This window comes from Ambystoma mexicanum, chromosome 14 (assembly GCF_040938575.1).
Source record: "Ambystoma mexicanum isolate Mex_15411 chromosome 14, UKY_AmexF1_1, whole genome shotgun sequence".
In the NCBI taxonomy this organism is placed as follows: Eukaryota; Metazoa; Chordata; class Amphibia; order Caudata; family Ambystomatidae; genus Ambystoma; species Ambystoma mexicanum.
The window spans coordinates 627,584,053-627,609,066 of record NC_090940.1 but is presented as its reverse complement, the minus strand read 5'-3'; the positions used below and the strand labels follow the sequence as shown (position 1 = coordinate 627,609,066).

At 47.5% G+C, this 25,014-nt stretch overlaps 1 protein-coding gene across 1 annotated transcript in view; it reads left to right on the top strand.

Moving 5' to 3' along the window:
• The window catches only part of ARMH4 (armadillo like helical domain containing 4), a 553,724-nt gene that overhangs the window by 93,486 nt on the left and 435,224 nt on the right, over nt 1–25,014 (top strand). The window contains exon 3 of the mRNA XM_069638088.1: nt 10,645–10,890. Coding sequence (XP_069494189.1) covers nt 10,645–10,890 — 246 coding nt within the window. The remainder of the gene's footprint in view (nt 1–10,644; nt 10,891–25,014) is intronic.

Genomic DNA, 25,014 nt, shown 5'->3' with positions numbered 1-25,014 from the left:
GTACTCCTTTTGCTTAACCTATTTCTATAATTATTTGCGCATTTGTCCGAGTACTTTATGATGATTTGTGTACTTTTCAGTTCTTGTTTATGAAACTCAGCAGGTAGAACCCAAACATTTTGATGGGGAGGGGAAAAGAGCACAGGACAAGTTAGCCGTGATGGTGGCAATACATCATAAAACACAATTAAAATAAAAAGAAATCATGAAACTGCTGCAAAAACAACACTTGACATCAGCTAGCGAAGTAGAGCTCTATAAACACTAAATAAATAATAAAATAATTCAGCTAGCAAATTAGAGCTCTATAAACACTAAATAAATAATAAAAGAATTCAGTTGGCAAAAGAATTCAGTTGGCAAAGTAGAGCTCTATAAACACTAAATAAATAAATAAATTCAGCCAGCAAAGTAGAGCTCTATAAACACTAAATAAATAATAATAAAATAATTCAGCTAACAAAGTAGAGCTCTATAAACACTAAATAAATAATAAAAGAATTCAGCTAGCAAAGTAGAGCTCTATAAACACGAAATAAATAATAATAAAAGAATTCAGTTGGCAAAGTAGAGCTCTATGAACACTAAATAAATAATAATAAAAGAATTCAGTTGGCAAAGTAGAGCTCTATAAACACTAAATAAATAAATAAATAAATTCAGCTAGCAAAGTAGAGCTCTATAAACACTAAATAAATAATAATAAAAGAATTCAGCTAGCAAATTAGAGCTCTATAAACACTAAATAAATAATAAAAGAATTCAGCTAGCAAAGTAGAGCTCTATAAACACGAAATAAATAATAATAAAAGAATTCAGTTGGCAAAGTAGAGCTCTATGAACACTAAATAAATAAATCATAATAAAAGAATTCACCTAGCAAAGTAGAGCTCTGTATTACACAGTCGGAAAGTGTTTTCCATCCAAATACGCAAAAATGACTTTTGCAAACAAAATGTCTTCCAACCAGTGGCGTCACCAGGAATCCAATTTAGGAGGGGCACAGAGGGGGCCAAAGACAAAAGTAGGGGGGCACAGAAAAAAGTTGGGGGAGAACATGGTCACTGCTCATCTTAGGTGGGGGGGCACAAGGGGGGGTCCCGGCCCCCCCCCCCACCACTCCCTAGCGACGCCACTGCTTCCAACTACAGTTGGGAAGACGAGTTCACATGCCGGAGTTCCGGTGTGGTCTTCGCCGCTGTACCAGAGCGAGACAGCAAAGGCAGGGAACCCTAGTTTCCCTTTGCCATGCAAGGCTTGGGGGTTTCTTTCTCAGTCTCGCATGGCCCTCTGGGAAAGCAGGCTGGAGAACTGCAGGGCCACGTGTGAATGGGGCCCTCCTGTGCCTCGCTGCACATTCCAATGCCCTGGGGGGTGCATCGGTTTCTAACGCTCTGGCAAGATGAAGAAACTGGCCCTGCTTCTAGTCAGCGCTGCGGTGGGGCACCCTGTAGCTGAGAAAGCGGGGGCCAGTAACCTGCGGGGCAACATAGGACAAATGATATGATATGATAGGTTATTTATAACACGCTTAATACCCAGAGGTTTGTAAGTGCTGACCCGGGGATCGAACCTGTGTTGCTATGTGTCGTTTTGCTTCCAAGGCGAGCACGTTGCCCCTGAGCTATCCTCCCGAAACAAATGGGGAGAGGGGCAGATCACAGGTTGTCAGGCTGCAACGAGCGACACAGGGCAAGTGCAACACTTCTCCCCGGCCCTTCCCACAGACACACGGTGCCAGGCAGGATGAGGGAAACAAAGGGCCGATACAGTACAAGAGAAGGTGACAAGCAACAAAGGCAGGAGGCAGGAAACCCCCAGGTAGGGAACAAAACAGCACCCCAAGGTGTGAAGTATACAATATAAGGAGCTGCCCCAGCAGCGGGAAGAAGGTACAGTCCTGCTTGAGACACCACACGGAGCAGCGAACAAGTAGTCTGCGTACGCAGAATACTTTCTTCTTTCCCAAGAACCCTCCCACCCGAGAAAAAAGGGAAGAGAAAAAACTTAGAGAAGAGATACAGGGCAACGAACAGGGCCCACGCTGTCGTGGGAAGAGGAAGGCAGCACGGGCCGGGGGGCACAACCGTGGACCCCGTGCCCAAAAGTGTACATTAAGTATTATCATGATGATTAGGAGGATGGATAGCTCGGGGGCAACGTGCTCGCCTTGGAAGCAAGACAACACGGAGCAACACAGGTTCGATCCCCAGGTCCGCTCTTGGAAACCTCAGGGTATTAAGTGCGTTATAAACAACCTATCATATCATTGTGTATTATTATTATTACCTAATGTGCAATAAAAACCACAGCCTTTTATTGCCAAGACTTACACAATTGTTGTTTGGTAGTTTCTGAGGAAAGCATGGGAGGCAGTTACTAACCTTTTGGGTCCACATGTTACTGCTTCCTGTCCACACGCTGTGCTGAAGCGGCCGGGCCTGGAGCAGCCCAGGAAGGGGCGTTCCGTCTGGAGCTGGAGACACTCTCTGCCACCAAAGAGTGTTCTGTCCTTTCTTCATGCAGAGTTAATTGACAGCAGAAAAAGTGGGCATAATGCAGGTTTCCGCTCCTTTGTTGCCAGTTCTTTAACTGCAGAAAACATGGCCATTATGCAGGCTTCCACTCCTTTGTTCCCAGTTAATCGACTGCAGAAATGTGGCCATAATGCAGGATTCCACTCCTTTGTTGCCAGTTCATTGACCGCAGAAAAGGTGGCCATAATGCAGGCTTCCACTCCTTTTTTCCCAGTTAATTGACTGCAGAAATGTGGCCATAATGCAGGCTTCCACTCCTTTGTTCCCAGTTAATTGACTGCAGAAATGTGGCCATAATGCAGGCTTCCACTCCTTTGTTGCCAGTTCATTAACCGCAGAAAAGGTGGCCGTAATGCAGGATTCCACTCCTTTGTTGCCAGTTCATTGACCGCAGAAAAGGCGGCCATAATGCAGGCTTCCACTCCTTTGTTGCCGGTTCATTGACTGCAGAAAAGGCGGCCATAATGCAGGCTTCCACTCCTTTGTTGCCGGTTCATTGACTGCAGAAAAGGCGGCCGTAATGCAGGATTACACTCCTTTGTTGCCAGTTCATTGACCGCAGAAAATGTGGCCGTAATGCAGGATTCCACTCCTTTGTTGCCAGTTCATTAACCGCAGAAAAGGTGGCCGTAATGCAGGATTACACTCCTTTGTTGCCAGTTCATTGACCGCAGAAAAGGCGGCCGTAATGCAGGATTCCACTCCTTTGTTGCCAGTTCATTGACTGCAGAAAAGGCGGCCGTAATGCAGGATTACACTCCTTTGTTGCCAGTTCATTGACCGCAGAAAATGTGGCCGTAATGCAGGATTCCACTCCTTTGTTGCCAGTTCATTAACCGCAGAAAAGGTGGCCGTAATGCAGGATTACACTCCTTTGTTGCCAGTTCATTGACCGCAGAAAAGGCGGCCATAATGCAGGATTCCACTCCTTTGTTGCCAGTTCATTAACCACAGAAAAGGCGGCCGTAATGCAGGATTACACTCCTTTGTTGCCAGTTCATTGACCGCAGAAAATGTGGCCGTAATGCAGGATTCCACTCCTTTGTTGCCAGTTCATTAACCACAGAAAAGGTGGCCGTAATGCAGGCTTCCACTCCTTTGTTCCCAGTTTATTAACCACAGAAAAGGTGGCCGTAATGCAGGCTTCCACTCCTTTGTTGCCAGTTCACTGACTGCAGAAAAGGAATTCAGCCAATACACCGAGAGTGCACGTGCAGGGATGCACAGCACCCATTTACCACAGATACACCCAGCCTCAATGTCATTTTCTAATTACATTTATAGGACCAGATCTAGTGGGTTCTTGGATATGAAGAAAACACCAAAGTCCCCTATTCAGCAGTCCTGAGGAAAGCATGAGAGGAGCGATCGCAACAAATGTATAGACTTCACTCATGCTGGGAACACCCGCAGTGTCGCCTTGAAATGTGTATTGAAATAATAGCAACACATGGAGCCACTGTATACTAACCTTCCCTCACCGCATGTTCAAGAGCACCCTATAATATAGCACTATATGAATGTAAATATGGTGCTGGCAGGTGCTCAAAAAATGTATTGTATATAACAAATGTGTTTGTGTTACAATTTAGAGCCTGAGAACAGGCTATTTTTAAAAGTATATGATGACAAATAAAATGTTATTTTTGTGTATTAACAAGAAGTGATGATCTGCTATAAGAAAAATACAGACCAATTTAGTGATCTGTCATAGTGGAGTGCATCACACATATTTGCAGGTCTAGAAGGGAGGGGTAGCCTGTGTCCCATTCATATATATATCTATCTGCAGAAAAGGCGGCCATAATGCAGGCTTCCACTCCTTTGTTGCCGGTTCATTGACTGCAGAAAAGGCGGCCATAATGCAGGCTTCCACTCCTTTGTTGCCGGTTCATTGACTGCAGAAAAGGCAGCCATAATGCAGGCTTCCACTCCTTTGTTGCCGGTTCATTGACTGCAGAAAAGGCGGCCATAATGCAGGCTTCCACTCCTTTGTTGCCGGTTCATTGACTGCAGAAAAGGCGGCCATAATGCAGGCTTCCACTCCTTTGTTGCCGGTTCATTGACTGCAGAAAAGGCGGCCATAATGCAGGCTTCCACTCCTTTGTTGCCGGTTCATTGACTGCAGAAAAGGCGGCCATAATGCAGGCTTCCACTCCTTTGTTGCCGGTTCATTGACTGCAGAAAAGGCGGCCATAATGCAGGCTTCCACTCCTTTGTTGCCGGTTCATTGACTGCAGAAAAGGCGGCCATAATGCAGGCTTCCACTCCTTTGTTGCCGGTTCATTGACTGCAGAAAAGGCGGCCATAATGCAGGCTTCCACTCCTTTGTTGCCGGTTCATTGACTGCAGAAAAGGCGGCCATAATGCAGGCTTCCACTCCTTTGTTGCCGGTTCATTGACTGCAGAAAAGGCGGCCATAATGCAGGCTTCCACTCCTTTGTTGCCGGTTCATTGACTGCAGAAAAGGGGGCCATAATGCAGGCTTCCACTCCTTTGTTGCCGGTTCATTGACTGCAGAAAAGGCGGCCATAATGCAGGCTTCCACTCCTTTGTTGCCGGTTCATTGACTGCAGAAAAGGCGGCCATAATGCAGGCTTCCACTCCTTTGTTGCCGGTTCATTGACTGCAGAAAAGGCGGCCATAATGCAGGCTTCCACTCCTTTGTTGCCGGTTCATTGACTGCAGAAAAGGCGGCCATAATGCAGGCTTCCACTCCTTTGTTGCCGGTTCATTGACTGCAGAAAAGGCGGCCATAATGCAGGCTTCCACTCCTTTGTTGCCGGTTCATTGACTGCAGAAAAGGCGGCCATAATGCAGGCTTCCACTCTTTTGTTGCCAGTTCATTGACTGCAGAAAAGGCGCCCATAATGCAGGCTTCCACTCCTTTGGTGTGCTGCCTTGCAGATGAAACACTTGAACAGAAGGTTTTCAGGGTGAGCTCCATCCTGCCCACTTCCTTGTGCAAGGTGGCCTTCTTCTCTCTGATGAACCGGCCAAGCTTTCCCCAAATGGGTGACTTTTAACCTGGCTGAGCTTGTATGCTGGGAAAGGGGTTTAAATAATGATGTAGAGGATGCTGCGCCGTTTTCCTATTAATTTTGTTGCCTGCTTTTGTGTCCCTGGAACATTAATGCGTCGCTGCTGCTCTTTTGGCCGTAGTCATGTTGCAACCGGGTTCTAGTCCGGGGTAGCTTCTGTTACCCCAGACTTGGACCTGACCAACAACAGCTCCCTCATCAGAACTTCCACCAAGCTCCCTGGCCTCCTTCTTTGTGGCAGTACAAATGCAGCCTCTCTCTGTTGGTCAGGGGGCCCCAGCCCACCATTTGCTTGACCAGCCTAGGGGCAGCAGCATTACTCATTTACTCAATGATATTCAGTTGGTTCAGGTATTCTAAAATAACTTTCCAATATGAACTCATCTGATGGCCTCCATGTGTTTGGTGTTGGCTGCTCACTCGATTCATCACTTCAGTTCCGGCTGGACTGCCTTTTTTGGGGCGGTACCAAGCCTGATTTGCATATGGTCTTTCCCCTTTCTGTAATGGCTTGACAGGCGAAGAACAATGGTGTAGAGGGTTGCCCAGAGCAATGCCAGAAGTTAGGATTAATTCAAAACCTTCCAGTCATCACCTCTTTTGTTTTGCATAAGTCACCCTGAGTGGGACAGGGGATGCCCAGTAGGTCCCCAGCCTGCTGGGCCTACAGACCCAAGCCATTCCACCCTGATGCAGAGGCGCCGAGTACGCGGGTGCTCCGGGGCCCGGGCACGCGCCGGCAGAATGAAGTTGGGGCTGAGCCCCCCCCCCTCCCCCCGCCCACCCGGGCCGCAGAGAGAAGAGATGCAGAATGGATGACCCTTTGTTCCATCCATCCGTACAGTGTCTCTCTCTGGCGGCCCGGGGAAAAGCTGTTGTTTAGAAATTGAGGGACATATGCAAAGCAAGAGGCTCTTGCTTGCATCTGTCCCTCAATATCTAAAAATCGTTTTGGTTTGGGTGTACCTCTACATCTGTGCACCCCTCTTGCATTGCATCCATTGCATCTGCGGAGGGAGGGGGCAGGGAGAGGACAAATGAGACTGTTTGCATGTCTCTGACTGTGCACGTGGTGAGGGTGAATGCTATGGGCGGGGAACGGAGGTGTTGAGGGAGAGAAGTCCCCTGAATTCTAAGGAAGAGACAGTAACAGCCTTCTCAGCAGGGCTGTGCAATCTATATGAGCCAGCACTTTCTAGTAGAGCTGCCATATTTGAAATGGGGCAATGCTGGTACTCCTCAGTTAGCTGGCTATACTCTTGATGGGATAGTACTGCTGTAACAGGGCTTCTATAATTGTTGAATCTTCTCAGCGGTAATACTATGCTTTTGTTGAGGCAATGCTAGTTCATCTTAGTGGGGCTGCTATGCTTTTGTTGAGGCAATGCTAGTTCATTTTAGTGGGGCTGCTATACTTTTGATGGGACAACATCAGCACTTCTCAGTTGAGCTGCTACACTCTTATTGACAAGGCCCCAGCACTTCTCAACAGATGTATTTCTTTTTATTTTAATTGGTTATTTATAATGCGTGTACTACCCAGAGGTTTCTAAGCGCGGACCGAGGGAGCAAACCTGTGTTGCGCGGACTGAGGGAGCGAACCTGTGTTGCGCGGACCGAGGCGGCGAACCTGTGTTGCTCTGTGTCACCTTGCTTCCAAGGCGAGCACGTTGCCCCTGAGCTATCCTTCCGATACTCTAAAGATCTGAAGTACATTTAATGATACAGAACCAAAACTATTGAGCAAGTCTGTCATCATCAGAATAACTGAACACTGTTGTGGTTATACAAGAGCTTATATATTTAAAGGGATGGAATTACTCCGAATGTAGCAGCACTATTCAATAACCCAAAGTGCCTAAGCATAGTTCATGTGAAAATACTACACCTCTCACCATTGGGACAGTACTGCCACTTCTCGCAGAGGCTTCTACACCTTTTATGGGGCAGCACTGATCCAGCCTACTGGACAGCTTCACTTTTAATGGCACTTCTCAATAGGGCTGCTATACTTCAATAGGAAATGACCAACACTACCCGGAGGGAATTGCCTGCTCTTGATGCCACCGAGGCAGCACTTCCACCCACCACAGCTGCTTTATTTGTAACTGCACAGTGCGTGTACCTGTCAGCCACTCTGCTTTACATTTAAACAGACTGAATTGTCATTTCTCAGCAGGACTGCAACACTTTACCATTGTGTTCTGTATGTTGAGTACTTCTTCACCACAAATGTGGATTCATGGCACTCTCCCAGTGTCTAAATAGTAGATCTGGCTACATTCAATTGACACCAGGCATGCCCCGAGTTGCCTGCTGCCCATAAGCTGCCGCTCAGGATGTTGGGAGCCGTGATGGGGCAAGAGATAGAAGGCTTCAGCCTGTAAGATATCAGGATCAGCAGGGTCTGTTACCCCTTTATCTGTCCTGAATGAAAGAATGAGCTCTCTCAGACACAAGTTATCACCCCTGCACACACATTGAATGAATATGGTATGGATCGAGAATTCAGAGTGTTTTAACAGAAATATAATTATCTTCCCAGAAGGGAGACTGACCCCATTAATACACATGGGGTCACTGAGATGACCAAGAGTGAAACTGTACGTTCAGTTGTGAGATTACCAGCAACAGGTGATACTATGCTCCAAGGAGTGAGGAGCTCACTCAATATATCACACTGTTTAAAGGTGTGAGACCCATCCCAAATGCTTGCCCAAAGAGCCTTGGCCAGAAATGTACACTGAAGAAGTGAGCATGTGATCCCGGGGTCTGCAGCCCACACACACGCAGGGGATTCCCATGCTCCCACTTGTGAGATTTGCACCAAATTAGTGAGATTGTGCTCCAAAGTAGGAGGCACACGCACAGTCTTTGCTCTGAGGTTTGACACGCTCACAGGATGGCTGGCATTTCGTTCTCCTATCCTACTTGTGTTGCTCTGTCTTTTGAGGGCTACTACAACCTGGGTGATTATAGAGGGGTGGAGCAGGGGCAGTGATGGCCTACTGGAATGCAACTGGAAGGCTTAAACCTCTTTCTTACTTGACTTTAGTATATGCAGTACAAGCTAGCCAATGTTTCCACTGTTCTGCGCCCCCCCTCACCCCTCACCCCAAGTTGGCGACCATGTGCAAATGCGGTCATATAACTGGCAGTGAAGTCACTTACTACATTTGGGCACCCCCAGGAAATTCATAAGTCGGCTCCCCTGCCCTGATGACACCCAATGAGGCTGACACATGTCTGGAAGTTCTTGTGGTCTCGTCCAGAAGGGATGTGACGTAGCAGTTTGAGCTCGACTGCCCTTTTTGGGGTCGAACCAAGCCTGATACGCATATACTCTTTTCCCTTTCTGTAATGGCTTGGTAAGTGATGAAAGATGGTCTGGAGGGTTGCCTAGAGCAATGCCAGAGGTTAAGATTCATTCTAAACCTTCCAGCCATCACCGCTTTTGTTCTGCCTCAGTCCGCCCAACGAGCAGGGATTCCAACCACAGCCTCATGGAGCAGTGCTGCCCAGATCTGCAGCCGCAACCAGTCTATTGCCGTCACTGCATTTGGCCTGCAGCTGTCCTGTATCAACAACCATAGCAGAGTGCAGGCGCTTCTTGCTGTATAGGGATTGAAGTGCCGGCCGCGCTGCAGCTGAAGTTCTCTATAGTGCCAGGAGGAGTGCCACATCTACTGATTTCTATAGCAGTTCTTATTTTCACACACATGGCATCTACTTTGATGAGTTCCCTGGGATCTTCCCAGCCAATATCTGCATCCCAGTGTGAGCTCGCCGCCATCTTTCGCAAGACCCGGACCCACGGACAGTTTCCTGTTACTCCTTTGCAGTCCTCCTCGTTGGGGTGCATTCATTACTTTGGCCAACAAAAATCCATGCATAGAGCGTTGTGGTTACTGTGTGTAAAATCTTTATTTGGAAGTATCAAAACTTCATAAAAGACGCGTGGTTACTGAATTCCAGTTGCACGCCATTTAAGTTATCCCAATTTCTAAGTTGCAAAATTTAGTGGCCCCACTTGGGAATGAGCGAAGGCGCCGCTGAAAATAGATGATTCCATACGTATGTCCCTGGTATCCAGGAAAGTGCTAACAGCAGATCCTGGGTATCGGGCATCATCCAGTACGCGATAGCTACCCCCTGGGTACGAGGAGCTAGTACATAGTGTGGTAACTTCCCCATGAGATGCCAAATATAACAGTCCATTATATTTTCGTTTGTACAGCGAACCCATTTTCTCCCCTCGCACTCCTCGTGACCTTTGTAACTTAGCAGAAGACACATGCTCACTCCACACACCCTGCGCTCACGTATAATGCAAACATGATTGCACAACACCCCTGTCATAAGAATGAAGCTACCATTAACGACAACATTTGAATTGTAGCTTCTCACATAACTATCGCCGTAAACACAACGCACCCCTGTTTAGTTTGTAGTTTAACTCTGCTGCGCCCATGAGACATGGGTGACTAGCAGGGTCTTGCCCACCCTCACATAACTTTAATGGCTGAAATGCACACACGCTCAACAGCACATCCCAATTCTCCCAAATTTGGACTCCGGTCCCTACGATGGCATTAAACCAACAGCACGTTGGAAGCATAATCATGGTGAAAGGCGCTATACAAATGACAGAATGAATGAATGAATATGTGATCTATTATGTCTCCCAGGTGTGTCCTAGTGTTCCGTCATCCATATTCCAAACACACAAAGTTATTCTCACACATGCATGTTTGTATGGCACTAGTTGGCCTGCAGAGTCCAAAGTAGCTTCTGGTGGCTGTTGATGTGAAGCTATCCCGGTGTCTAAGTTACAAGCAGGAGCTAAAGGGCTTCTCACATTTCCAAACCAAAGGACCTCCTTCGGTTTAAGAGGAAAACTAAGATCCTTCTTTTCAACTGTTTTTGACAATGAGCTTAGACACCTTTGGGTGGGTTGGAGCGCTACACAAACACTATTACCAAATGCAGTAATGAATAACGCGCGGTTGTGTCGATTACTCCATTCTAAAGCGCGCTTATTCCTTTTTTTGGGCTTTGCCATCCAGGGGGTGAGGAAGATGAAGGGGAAGATGATGAAGAGGAGGAGGATGACGAGGAGGAGGACGAAGAGGATAAAGATGTGGACTCCATAGACGGGAGCGATGAGGCTGATGGCGAGCTCCCCGCGTTCACCCTCCCCATCGTGTCTTCCCGCGAGCCTCTGGCGGAACAGACGAACGAGCAAGCGTTGGAAGAGCTGTCCTACCGGGAGCCCGACACCTTGGCATGGGAGAAGCAGAACCAAGGGCTCGGTGAGTGGAAAGCCCAGGCCTTCAATCACATGCAAATTTGGCAAAGTTTTGATGGGGAATGCATTCTAAATGATTTTGTGATTTAGTTACAAACTGGCTCGGACTGGTCTATAGGGCAATGGGGCAATGCCCGAATTGCATGCCCAGCATGCTAGTGTGAGGCCGTTATTTATGTCAAATTGGGCCAGTATTTTAGCCAGAGTGGACCACTTTGTTTAGTTACTATGCGGCTAGTCGTTTTGAACAGTGTTTCTGAACAGATATCCTTTAAAAAGAGGAATTTGCAATACATTTTACCCCAAAATTTCCCCTTAGGTATTGCTGAAACAGCTCATCACAAAATGAATGCACTGCTATTTGCTACTCTGGGCCATTGGTGTCCGGGCCAGTTGCAGGGCACAGTCTGACCGTGGTTACACAAAGCTACATGGACCGGGCGCAGTCCGCTACTGTAGGCCTGATAACATGTGTCTGCTTATTGTTGTGTGTCCAGATGTCTCTGAGTGTGTTTGTGATCAAAACACTGTCCACCTGTGTATTGAATAATGATGTAATGTTATCGGGCCTTGTGTAGCGGGGCTGGTATTTGTATGGCCTTCTGGATGTGTGGCGGTCAGCAAACATAGAAATAGGACTGCTGCAAGGCACGTGCCGGCTAGTGTTGTGAGTGTTATTCTAGACTTCAGTGGCTCCGCTTGTGAACTGGATTGCTTCCAGGGGTTAGTCTTGCACCTTGGCACCAAAGCTCATAGGGCAGAGGGCAACTATAATGAACAAAAGAGATTTCAGGATTTCCTGAAAAGGGAGGAGATAAAAGATTGCCGGTGGTGGTGGGAATCCATCTAGAGGAGGGGCTCAGGGTGCCCCCATGAATAGTCTCTGGAGGATAGCTCGGGGGCAGCACGCTCGCCTTCGAAGCAAGACAACGTGGAGCAACACAGGTTCGATCCCCGGGTACGTGCTTAGAAACCTCTGGGTATTACGCGCGTTATAAATAACCAATTATGATATATATGTAATACCTTTATGGACTAAGCTGAAGGTGTCAAGCAGCCGGGAAGCTGTGGCATGCTATGATTGGTGTTGCCAAGCCCATGATCGGCCAATCTGTCCTTTCATAGGAAATCATACGTAAGAGCCAGTATGTGGTACCTTCCTGGCTTCCTTTTCAGACAATTTCTAGCGCGGGCAGGCTCAGTTTAGAAATGGTATGTATTATTTTTCTCTGAAAGATCTAAACACACTAGATCCCATACTTTTCTGGATCTTCCTCTCCTAAATTAACTATTTATTCTGTTTTAGGTCAGTGTTGCCTGTGCTTGAAATAGTAATCGTTGTTTTTATAAGGATCTGTACCATAAATGTTTGTTTCTATTGCTGTGCATGTAGGGGCAGGATCCCCCGGCCACGGCTAAAAACAAAACCATATAGTCCGTCTAGCAACATGCAGACTTTATGCTAGAAAGAGGATTGCTGATATTTCTAGTGCTGGGGCCCTTATGTTCTAGAAATAATACTACTTTTATTTACAGCAAGGGAGATAGAAACAGAAGAAAGACTATTTCAAGAATGCTTGAAGACACATTAGAACCAGTATCTTTTCTATGTCTACCATACTTTTAGCAGAGCGCCCAACTCTTCAAGAGACTTCATGGTGAGATTCAGGAGCACAGGGTGACTGTGAATATTCTGGGGTAGCCTATATTTTACAGGGGTTGGCCTACAAATATTTAAGGGGATGCATGTAATTTGGACAAGATTAGTCAGCACACTTTACAATCAATTTTCGGCATATTTACATTACCAGCACCAGAGGCAGTTTTCCGGTGTACGGCAAAAAATATATATAGACACACGTAGCAGGTATTTAGAGTTGAAGCAACGGGGAGAAAAAGTGATTAACCAGAATCAGTTGAGGTCTTGGGCACAGCCAAAGCCAGGATCAGAACTCTCGTCTCCATGCTTCTGTTCTCAAGTGCATGGCCCACAAGCCCATGCAAAGGGTGGGCGCCAGGGTGACAGGACCAATCTCCTTTGCCTTCAGCCCAGGTATTCCCACAGGACCTCTCTGCACCACCACAAAGGGATTGACTCCTATCACCAACATGGATATAAAACCACTTTCTCTAGCCCTATGCCATCCCAGGCCCAGCCTCTTTCACTGGCCTGAAAAAGAAGAGGGCAGAGACCAACACGCTTCGTTCTATCAAAAGTAGCTTTTGGTACTGACGCAGTGGCTTATTGATACATACAGGCTTTGTTTTGCATTTTGCTTTATGTGGGGGGTTGCTGCTAATGTCGAGGGGGCATACAGAGTTGGTAACAGATGAAGCTACCACCTTCTACTTCTGCGTCCCCTGGTGCCTCCATGGCTGGTGTTCTTTCCCTCTACCTTACGACCCGTGGGAAGCCAATAACAAACACAGTTTGGTATTAGATGCTGTTAGCAGTGGGGTGTGGGTTGGACTATGTAAATGATGCATTTTTAAGACGGTTTCTTGTAGCCTCTAAGGTATCATGAGTAGCGGTAGCTGTTTCAAGAGGCCGCCATGTTTATGCTATCAATATATATAATTGCTTTAGGATTTCTGTACATTGGGAAGTGAGCATGTGCACAGCCATCGTTACCTTGCGAAACGCGCAGGGAAAGGTAACGCTGTCTACAGGTGGCCCTTGGATGCCAATGGAGTGACTTGTATCACAGCTGCTCCATCCACACACCTGAATCCCAAGGTTGTCTGAATGAGTTTATATTTATTTATTTATTTTGGTATTTGTATAGCGTGCCGAACCCGGATGCATCTAGGTACTTTTTGCATAAGATGGTTGGTTACAAGAGTTGCTTACATAGTAGGTTACATACTTTAGTTACAGTGCTTGCATCTTGCATTAGGTTACAGTCTTACATAGTAGGTTACATACTTTGGTTACAGTGCTTGCATCTTGCATTAGGTTACAGTCTTACATAGTAGGTTACATACTTTGGTTACTGTGCTTGCATCTTGCATTAGGTTGCGGTCTTACATAGTAGGTTACATACTTTGGTTACAGTGGTTGCATCTTGCATTAGGTTACAGTCTTACATAGTAGGTTACATACTTTGGTTACTGTGCTTGCATCTTGCAGTGGTTGCATCTTCCATTAGGTTACTGTCTTACATAGTAGGTTACATACTTTGGTTACAGTGGTTGCATCTTGCATTAGGTTACAGTCTTACATAGTAGGTTACATACTTTGGTTACTGTGGTTGCATCTTGCATTAGGTTACAGTCTTACATAGTAGGTTACATATTTGGTTACAGTGGTCCTACATAGTAGGTTACATTCCTTGGTTAAAGTGGTTGCATCTTGCATTAGGTTACAGTCTTACATAGTAGGTTACATACTTTGGTTACTGTGCTTGCATCTTGCAGTGGTTGCATCTTCCATTAGGTTACTGTCTTACATAGTAGGTTACATACTTTGGTTACAGTGGTTGCATCTTGCATTAGGTTACAGTCTTACATAGTAGGTTACATACTTTGGTTACTGTGCTTGCATCTTGCAGTGGTTGCATCTTCCATTAGGTTACTGTCTTACATAGTAGGTTACATACTTTGGTTACAGTGGTTGCATCTTGCATTAGGTTACAGTCTTACATAGTAGGTTACATACTTTGGTTACTGTGCTTGCATCTTGCAGTGGTTGCATCTTCCATTAGGTTACTGTCTTACATAGTAGGTTACATACTTTGGTTACAGTGGTTACATCTTGCATTAGGTTACAGTCTTACATAGTAGGTTACATACTTTGGTTGTATCTTGAATTAGGTTACAGTCTTACATAGTAGGTTACATATTTGGTTACAGTGGTCCTACATAGTAGGTTACATTCCTTGGTTAAAGTGGTTGCATCTTGCATTAGGTTACAGTCTTACATAGTAGGTTACATACTTTTGTTACAGTGCTTGCATCTTGCAGTGATTGCATCTTGCATTAGGTTACGGTCTTACATAGTAGTGTATATACTTTAGTTACAGTGCTTGCATCTTGTATTAGGTTACAGTCTTACATAGTAGGTTACATATTTGGTTACAGTGGACTTACATAGTAGGTTACATTCTTTGGTTAAAGTGGTTGCATCTTGCATTAGGTTACAGTCTTACATAGTAGGTTACATACTTTGGTTACAGTGCTTGCATCTTGCAGTGGTTGCATCTTGCATTAGGTTATGGTCTTAAATAGTAGGTTACATACTTTGGTTACAGTGCTTGCATCTTGCAGTGGTTGCATCTTGCATTAGGTTATGGTCTTAAATAGTAGGTTACATACTTTGGTTACAGTGCTTGGCATCTTACATTAGGTTACAGTCTTACATAGTAGGTTACATACTTTGGTTACAGTGCTTGCATCTTGCAGTGGTTGCATCTTGCATTAGGTTATGGTCTTAAATAGTAGGTTACATACTTTGGTTACAGTGCTTGCATCTTGCAGTGGTTGCATCTTGCATTAGGTTATGGTCTTACATAGTAGTTTACATATTTTAGTTACAGTGCTTGCATCTTGCATTAGGTTACAGTCTTACTTTTCTAGGTTAAATACTTTGGTTACAGTGCTTGCATCTTGCAGTGGTTGCATCTTGCATTAGGTTACGGTCTTAAATAGTAGGTTACATACTTTGGTTACAGTGCTTGCATCTTGCAGTGGTTGCATCTTGCATTAGGTTACTGTCTTACATAGTAGGTTACATACTTTAGTTACAGTGCTTGCATCTTGCATTAGGTTACAGTCTTACATAGTAGGTTACATACTTTAGTTACAGAGGTCTTACATAGTAGGTTACATTCTTTGGTTAAAGTGATTGCATCTTGCATTAGGTTACGGTCTTACATAGTAGGTTACATACTTTGGTTGTATCTTGAATTAGGTTACAGTCTTACATAGTAGGTTACATACTTTGGTTGTATCTTGAATTAGGTTACAGTCTTACATAGTAGGTTACATATTTGGTTACAGAGGCCTTATATAGTAGGTTACATTCTTTGGTTAAAGTGGTTGCATCTTGCATTAGGTTATGGTAGTTATACATTATACCAGGTTACTATGTGCTGGAGAAGTACTGTATCGAATACAGGCAGGTTAGGACATATTTGCTACACCTCGAGGAGGGTCACTTCTATGTATCTTGGGAAAAGAGCCAGGTTTTGAGGTTTTTGCGGAAGGACCAAATGTTTCAATGTTACAAACATTTTTATGTTTGGGTGAGTGTTGCGAAAAATGAAATGAGCACCAATCCCAGCGTGCATTATGTACATAGTGATTAAAGCATAAAACCCTTTTATCACAAATATATTTGTCAAATATAAAGATGTGTGGTCCTTTGTATGCTACCAGAATGCTCTTATGTTTTATGAAAAACAGGTGGAACGGTGCTTGCCTTTCTCATGGGCGTACTTCAGAAGAATACATACCGGACGGTCCATTGTGGAATGATAACCTTCTATCACAAAATAATGAATCGGCTTAGTCTAGGTTTTGATAAGGTGCTTTGCTCAATACGCCGACTGTAACGTTCTTACTATGACCCAGGAGGGAGGGAGATTCACTGCTTCATGCTAGTCGTGTTTGGTTTCCTTTAAAGATGTTGATCTTCAGAACAGGGTGGGGGGCAGACAGATCCTGACAGTTGGGGACATGCCCCTAAGAGCACGGTTCCAGGCCCTTGAAATCACGAGGCCCGCATCTCCACTTCTTGACAGCCCTGCTCATGTTGCTGCATCAGCATGATTGCCTAATGGGCCCATAGTTTATTTGTTCCGGAATTTTAGGGAAATTTACAAAATAAGGTCTTCCAGCATGCCTGTTAGTATGTTACATGTGTGACAAGGCCGGTAACCTGGCCTTGTCAAAGGGGAGCAGGAGTTCCCCGCCCCCCCCGTCAGGCAGAACTGGGGGGCCTGCCAGGGAGATATCCAGAGCCAGTCTTACGTCTGAGGTGGACGGTGGCGGTAGAGAGCGACCCGACTCTGCCCCCTCCTCCCTTGCACCATCAGTTCCATGTGTTAATATCCCCGCAAAAATATCGCCATACAATAATATCGCCATATTTATGCAGAGATATTAAGGCATGGAACCTGCAGAGGACACCCCTGCAACCCCTGTATTTTGTTAGAAGGAGCGAGGGACACCCCTGCAACCCCCGCTCTCAAAAAACCCTAATATTATCCCCACTGAAAATATCGCCTATGGCCGTTCCCGATGACCTGGGGATAATATTACCTTCGACCGCGCCAAGATGTCTTTTCAGACCCTTATTTCCAGCCTTACCTCTTGGTACATATTCTTCCCAGTGTTATTTTTCATTTGCAGAAATATTCAGACTACAGAAAGTAGAGAACGGATGAAAACCAGCAGGAAAAGCAGTCTCAGCACCACACATACAGAGAGACGAGAACAGAGCCCAGCGAACAGCCATAGCACCGCAGAGACCCGATCATAGCGCCCGGCTCACCAGCGAGAGGGAGATGCCAGCTGCACATTGCTGCAGCACGCAGTGCCGCTTCAAGGATCAGCAAACCGACATCAGTTCGCCGATACACACAGCAACCCACAAGACCACCAGAGACTAAGGAAACCAGGGCCCGCTCCCCACACTTACCAAAACGATCCAGGAAATTGAACCCAGAAATACGACCTGTAACATTGAACTGCTTATACTGCCATGTCCATTATGTGGCAAGCCAACGTGAAGAAAGTGGGTGCTGCTTTGCTCCATTTTTAAGAATCTTCCCTGCACATCCATGCCTGGGGAGGGGAAGAAAGGGCCAGATTGGTTATAGAGAGAGAGAGAGAGAAGCAGCAATAGGAGAAAGGAAGCTGAAAGCATGGTTATATTGGGAGAGGTCAGAGGTGAAGTTGGACAGCGACCACGAGACCAGTGGGACGAAGGAGGAAGCGGGAGCTCGTTGCGTGGAGTAGATGATGCTTTTGGCTTATGGGCGATAGTGGTTCTGGAGTGAGAATGTTTGAAAGACGTGTGTATACGAAGGGTAGTGTTGTGTGAATACAGAGCAAAAAGAGGGTGAATGATTAGGTGCGTGGGAGAAGGACTAGTGTGGGGAAGGAGTAGTGGTGTGGGAGCCGAGTAGTAGTAGTGTGGAATGAGTAGAAGTGGAAGACAACATCAAAGGGTGGAGGTAGGATATGATATGATGGGTTATTAATAACCAGCTTAACACCCAGAGGTTTCTAAGCGCTGACCCGGGAATCGAACCTGTGTTGCTCTGTGTCGTCTTGCTTCCAAGGCAAGCACGTTGCCCCCAAGCTATCTTCCCGAGGCAGGAGACGGGAGGAGGGAAACATCTGAGGGACAGAGGTTGGCGGGAGGAGTCTGCGGGGAAGCCTCTTGAGTAGAAGTGAAAGGCGACCGTGGGAGAGTTTGGAAGTGCAAGGCAGTATCCCAATTCCAGTTAGAACACTAACCTTTGGTGAGTGTAGAGAAAGTTAGGAAGGCGCTGAGGGAGTCGTTTAGGGAATCCTCAGACATTAGAGAGAGGGGCAGCCTTAGGCCCCACAAAGATCTCAATAAAAACCCTCGAGCGGTCCTTCGGACTAGCCGTGTTTTCTGTGCCATCTCTGGCCCTTTACAAAGCTTTCAGGCTGCACCAGATCACACATGTAGTGGTCTCAGAGCTTCTGGCTTGTCTGGAGCTTGGTGTATTGCGCCCCGCTCGGGGGATCGGGACCCCAGTCTGTACAGGAAAAGGAAGGAATCGGGAGAAGATAAGAGGATGCAAACGCGGGTGTCATTTCGACAGAAATAGGGAAGGGATGATGGAAAATGGAAAAAAGGAATGTTTTGGGAGGGCTTGGATGCATGTGTATCCACCAAAGGGCACCTTGGATTGGGAATGTTGGCGGATTCAGGGCAGGGAAGGTGGTGGGGACATGGGGTTTTTAGAAGAGAGGTAGGAGGGCAACTAAGAGTGGCCGTCACAAACAAACGGCCATTGTGGCCTGTCCTTCAGAGTACCTTACAAGCAGTGGTGAACCGGGCATGGTCAGGGGGGTCAAGCTGCCCCCCCCGTGTCTCTTTTAAGATACAGACCGGGACATTTGTCATTCGGACACCTCTCCCGTTGGGCACCTTAATGAGGGTGCAAACAGGAAATGTGTCCCGCTGGCAGGACAATGTGTGGCGAGCAATTCCTGCTCTGCACTTTCATTGTCCTGGCAGCAGGACACCTGACCCTTTCCGAATGGGAGAGGTGTCCCGCTGCCAGGACAATGTCCCAAGGAGCTCCGCTGCTAGGACAATGTCCCAAGGAGCTCCACTGCCGGGACAATGTCCCAAGAAGCTTCGCTGCCAGGACAATGTCACAAGGAGCTCGGCTGCCAGGACAATTTCTCAAGGAGCTCTGTTGCCAGGACAATGTCCCAAGGAGCTTTGCTGCCAGGACAATGTCTCAAGGAGCTTTGCTGCCAGGACAATGTCTCAAGTAGCTCCGCTGAAAGGACAAATCCCATGGAGCTCTGTTGCCAGGACAATGTCCCAAGGAGCTTTGCTGCCAGGACAATGTCTCAAGTAGCTCCGCTGAAAGGACAAATCCCATCGAGCTCTTCTGCTAGGACAATGTCCCAAGGAGCTTTGCTGCCAGGACAATGTCTCAAGGAGCTCTGTTGCCAGGACAATGACCCAAGGAGCTCTGCTGACAGGACAATGTCCCAAAGAGCTCTGCTGGCAGGACAATGTCCCAAAGAGCTTTGATGCCAGGACAATGTCCCAAGGAGCTACGCTGCCAGGACAATGTCCCAAAAAGCTCTCCTGCCAGGCCATTGTCTCAAGTAGCTCCGCTGACAGGACAAAGTTCCAAGGAGCTCCGCTGCCAGAAGAGTGTCCCAAGGCGCTCCGCTGCCAGGGCAATGTCTCAATGAGCTTTGATGCCAGGACAATGTCTCAATGAGCTTTGATGCCAGGACAATGCAGAGGGGCTCTCGCATTGCTCTGTGTCAACAGAGCATTACAATGTGAGCCATAAGGCACTGATGGGAGGGAGGTGGGGCTATTAGCAGGGACTTTTAGAAATGGGAATGGGAGGGAGTGGTCAGAAGTGAGAAGGGCACATAATGTTTCACAAAATAAAGAAGAAACATGTGAACAGCCCACTATGCAAACTGAACTTCCCGTGTATGCATAAGAATAGTCGTGCATCTCTACTCTTGCATATTAACAAGCAGGAGGGTTACTAATATATATGAAATAAGAAAACGCAAGACTATTGTCAAGGGCATTTTTAATAGTTCAGCTTGAGTGCGCTGACTTAAGTGGGGTCTAAGGCTCCAGGGCATCTTCTCTCACACCTACTCCCTGCTCTCCGTGGGCCTGGGGGGTTCTTGGGCACACAGGGCTTTCCTCTTCTGGTGTATCCCTGTGCGTGCTGGGGGCTATAGGCAAGAGCCCCTCCCCCGCCTACCCTAATTATCTGCACTGCCTGTGAGAGCCTATAAGAGGGTCTCTGGGAAGTACAGTGCAGCCCCTTACCTTCTGCACGGTCAGTGATGTATCTAGGGCTCTCCAGGTCGCATCCTAGGGCTCTTCATGTCGCATCCAGTGCTACCTCTCGCCTTCTGCACGGTCAGTGGTGTATCTAGGGCTCTCCAGGTCGCATCCTAGGGCTCTCCATGTCGCATCCACTGCTACCTTTCGCCTTCTGCACGGTCAGTGGTGTATCTAGGGCTCTCCATGTCGCATCCACTGCTACCCCTCACCTTCTGCATGGTCAGTGATGTATCTAGGGCTCTCCATGTCGCAACCACTGCTACCCCTCGCATTCTGCACGGTCAGTGGTGTATCTAGGGCTCTCCATGTCGCATCCACTGCTACCTCTCGCCTTCTGCACGGTCAGTGGTGTATCTAGGGCTCTCCATGTCGCATCCACTGCTACCCCTCACCTTCTGCACGGTCAGTGATGTATCTAGGGCTCTCCAGGTCGCATCCTAGGGCTCTTCATGTCGCATCCAGTGCTACCTCTCGCCTTCTGCACGGTCAGTGGTGTATCTAGGGCTCTCCATGTCGCAACCACTGCTACCCCTCGCATTCTGCACGGTCAGTGGTGTATCTAGGGCTCTCCATGTCTCATCCACTGCTACCCCTCACCTTCTGCACGGTCAGTGATGTATCTAGGGCTCTCCATGTCGCATCCAGTGCTACCCCTCACCTTCTGCACGGTCAGTGATGTATCTATGGCTCTCCATGTCGCATCCAGTGGTGTATCTAGGGCTCTCCATGTCGCATCCACTGCTACCCCTCACCTTCTGCACGGTCAGTGATGTATCTAGGGCTCTCCATGTCGCATCCAGTGCTACCCCTCACCTTCTGCACGGTCAGTGATGTATCTATGGCTCTCCAGGTCACATCCACTGCTACCCCTCACCTTCTGCACGGTCAGTGGTGTATCTAGGGCTCTCCATGTCGCATCCAGTGCTACCCCTCACCTTCTGCACGGTCAGTGGTGTATCTAGGGCTCTCCATGTCGCATCCACTGCTACCCCTCACCTTCTGCACGGTCAGTGGTGTATCTAGGGCTCTCCATGTCGCAACCACTGCTACCCCTCGCATTCTGCACGGTCAGTGGTGTATCTAGGGCTCTCCATGTCGCATCCAGTGCTACCCCTCGCCTTCTGCACGGTCAGTGGTGTATCTAGGGCTCTCCATGTCGCATCCACTGCTACCCCTCGCCTTCTGCACGGTCAGTGGTGTATCTAGGGCTCTCCATGTCGCATCCACTGCTACCCCTCGCCTTCTGCACGGTCAGTGGTGTATCTAGGGCTCTCCATGTCGCATCCACTGCTACCCCTCGCCTTCTGCACGGTCAGTGATGTATCTATGGCTCTCCATGTCACATCCACTGCTACCCCTCACCTTCTGCGCAGTCAGTGATGTATCTAGGGCTCTCCATGTCGCATCCACTGCTACCCCTCACCTTCTGCAGGTCAGTGATGTATCTAGGGCTCTCCATGTCGCATCCACTGCTACCCCTCACCTTCTGCAGGTCAGTGATGTATCTAGGGCTCTCCAGGTCACATCCACTGCTACCCCTCGCATTCTGCACGGTCAGTGGTGTATCTAGGGCTCTCCACGTCGCACCCACTGCTACCCCTCACCTTCTGCATGGTCAGTGATGTATCTAGGGCTCTCTATGTCGCATCCACTGCTACCCCTCGCCTTCCGTACAGTCAGTGATGTATCTAGGGCTCTCTGTCGCATCCACTGCTACCCCTCACCTTCTGCATGGTCAGTGATGTATCTAGGGCTCTCTGCGTCGCATACACTGCTATCCCTCACCTTCCGCACAGTCAGTGATGTATCTACGGCTCTCTGTGTCGCTGTCATGATCCGTCGATCACGCCCTTTCTGGTCTTCCTGGTCCCTGGCACATCGGGGGTTACTCGATGTAGTACAGCCAACATGGCCGTATACACAGAACGCGGTCTATCGACCTTTACGTCCTATGCAGCACGTTCTATAAATTAGCCACTCCCCTGCGTTTCCGCGCATCTCAACGCTACCGATAGCTGTGGCCTGACGTGCTCCGTAGTTCGTTCTCCTGAACTGTCTTGCTTCCTGGTTCCCGGACCTTCCTCCTTCTCCTTCCCTTCTACCTTCCTTGATCCTGTTTCTTCTGCGTTCCGCGCAGACCGCCTCCGTGTGCTGCCTCCATTTCCAAGCTTCCTGGAGTTCCATTGATCCCAGACGAAGAAGCTGAACGAATCCTGGAATCCGAAGACGGCCGAGCGGGCTTGTACAAGACCCGAACTGCTCGGAAGAAAACCTCGACAAAGGACTCCGCAAAACAGAGAAAACAGGTGAGAAAAGGGGAATCCTGTGACAGATTGAGACGCCACCTGACCGATCTCGATACAGACATGGAAGCGGCCGTCCAGGATCTTATGCGTGGCATGCAAGAGCTGACGACCGAAGTGCAAAAATTAAAGGCGGAAAACTCTGCGTTAAAACAATTGGTGTTATCCCGTGATTCCGCCACGAAGGAGAGTGTAATTCTAGGCGGTTTTGTTGACGAGTACGACGGTTCAGCAAAGATCCTTTGTGGATTCCTAGATTCTTGTTTGGTCCACTTTACATTTAAGCCTTATTATTTTTCTACGCCCAGGGCTAAAGTGAGCTTTATTATTTCGCATCTTTCCGGGAATGCCCAGACCTGGGCCACCCCATTGGTTAACTCTGGTGATGCTCTCCTGGATGACTACGACGGCTTTATAGAAGCCCCCAAGACCATGTTCGAACACCCGGAACAGGTTTACAGTGCCCAGGAACGTTTACTCGACTTTCATCAGGGTACCCAGGATTTGCTCTCGTATGTCACACGCTTCAAACAGCTGGCTAAGGAAGCGGATTGGCCCTCTGAAGCTTGTTTTACTTTATTTCGAAGAGGGCTAAACGAAGAGATCACGGACGAACTAGCCAGAGTGGCACGCCCGGGTTCCTTTCAAGCCCTAATGGATCTCGCTCTACAGATTGACTTTCGCATTCAGGAGAGAAAGGCAGAAAAAAAGAAAACCAAGTTACCACTCCAGAAAAACTCCATTGGAAACCCTTCGAGCTCAGAAGGCATTTCTACTCCAAGCAATGAGCCTGAACCTATGCAATTAGGGGCCTTCCGTGGACCCATTACCCCCCAAGAGAGAATGCAAAGGATTCATACTGGATTATGTATGTATTGTGCATCCGACAAACATTTAGTAAGAGAATGTCCGATTGCCCCCCCACGGCGCTTGTGAAACGCCAGCTCCCGATCCTAAACGGAGCGCAGGTTTGGGAGAGAGATGTCTGCTCCACCTCTATTCCATCCTTGAACTCTCCTGGACAAAATTCCTTGGTAATCTTACAGGCCTTCTTGACAACATCCAAGAAAGAAATATTCCCCATCCTGGCACTGGTCGACTGTGGAGCTATGGGGGTATTCATAGATCATGAATGGGTCGTAAAACACCATATTCCTTACAAATCCCGGACTATCATGCAACCTGTAGAAGCAATTGATGGAAGATCCCTTTCCTCTGGACCTATAACCCTGCAGACCAAGGAGATTGAGCTTGCTATAAATCAACATCGAGAAAGGATAAGATTTGACATCATCAAGTCAGCCCATTACCCCATGGTTTTGGGAATGCCCTGGCTTCAAAGACACAACCCCTATATGAATTGGGCAGCGGGATCCTTGTTCCTGGGTTCTGAGTTTTGTATGTCCCACTGCTTACATCCAGACCTTGATCCTACACCATCGAAAGGACTTCCTACAACTCATCAGAACACAATCTCAGTCTCAAACATCATCCGGGTTCCGGAGGCTTACCAGGAATATTCCGATGTTTTCTCCTCTGCCATAGTTCAGGCCTTACCTCCCCACAGACCTGAAGATTGTGCTATTGAAACAGAACCTTCCGCGGTGATTCCTTTTGGAAGGATGTTCATCCTATCAGAACCTGAAAAGAAAGCCCTTCGTGAATACCTGGATACAAATCTTGCAAATGGCACCAATACGACCATCTAAATCTCCATCAGGGGCCTCCCTGTTCTTCATTCCTAAGAAAGACACTAAAGAACTCAGACCGTGTCTGGATTATCGAGGTCTAAATCAATGTACTCGCAAGGACCGCTATCCGTTGCCCTTGATCTCAGACATCCTGGAGGCAGTAAGAGGCGCAGTTGTGTTCACCAAGCTGGATCTCAGGGGTGCCTATCATTTGATTCATATCAGGGCAGGTGACGAGTGGAAAACAGCCTTTAGAACACCCTTTGGGCATTCTGAATACTTAGTCATGCCCTTTGGACTTGCTAATGCCCCAGCGGTGTTCCAACGTTTCATGGATCGCGTGTTCTCGGACATGCTGTTCCTTTTTGTGATTGTCTATCTAGACGATATTGTAATATTTTCGAAGGACCCTCTCAAGCACGAAGAACATGTGAAAGCAGTATTACAACGCTTACGCAAAAATAAACTCCTGGCGAAGCCCGAGAAATGCATCTTCCATACTTCTACTGTTCACTATCTAGGGTTTGTCCTTACTCCCGATGGTATCGGTATGGATCAATCCAAGGTTAAGGCTATTTTATCCTGGCCTAGCC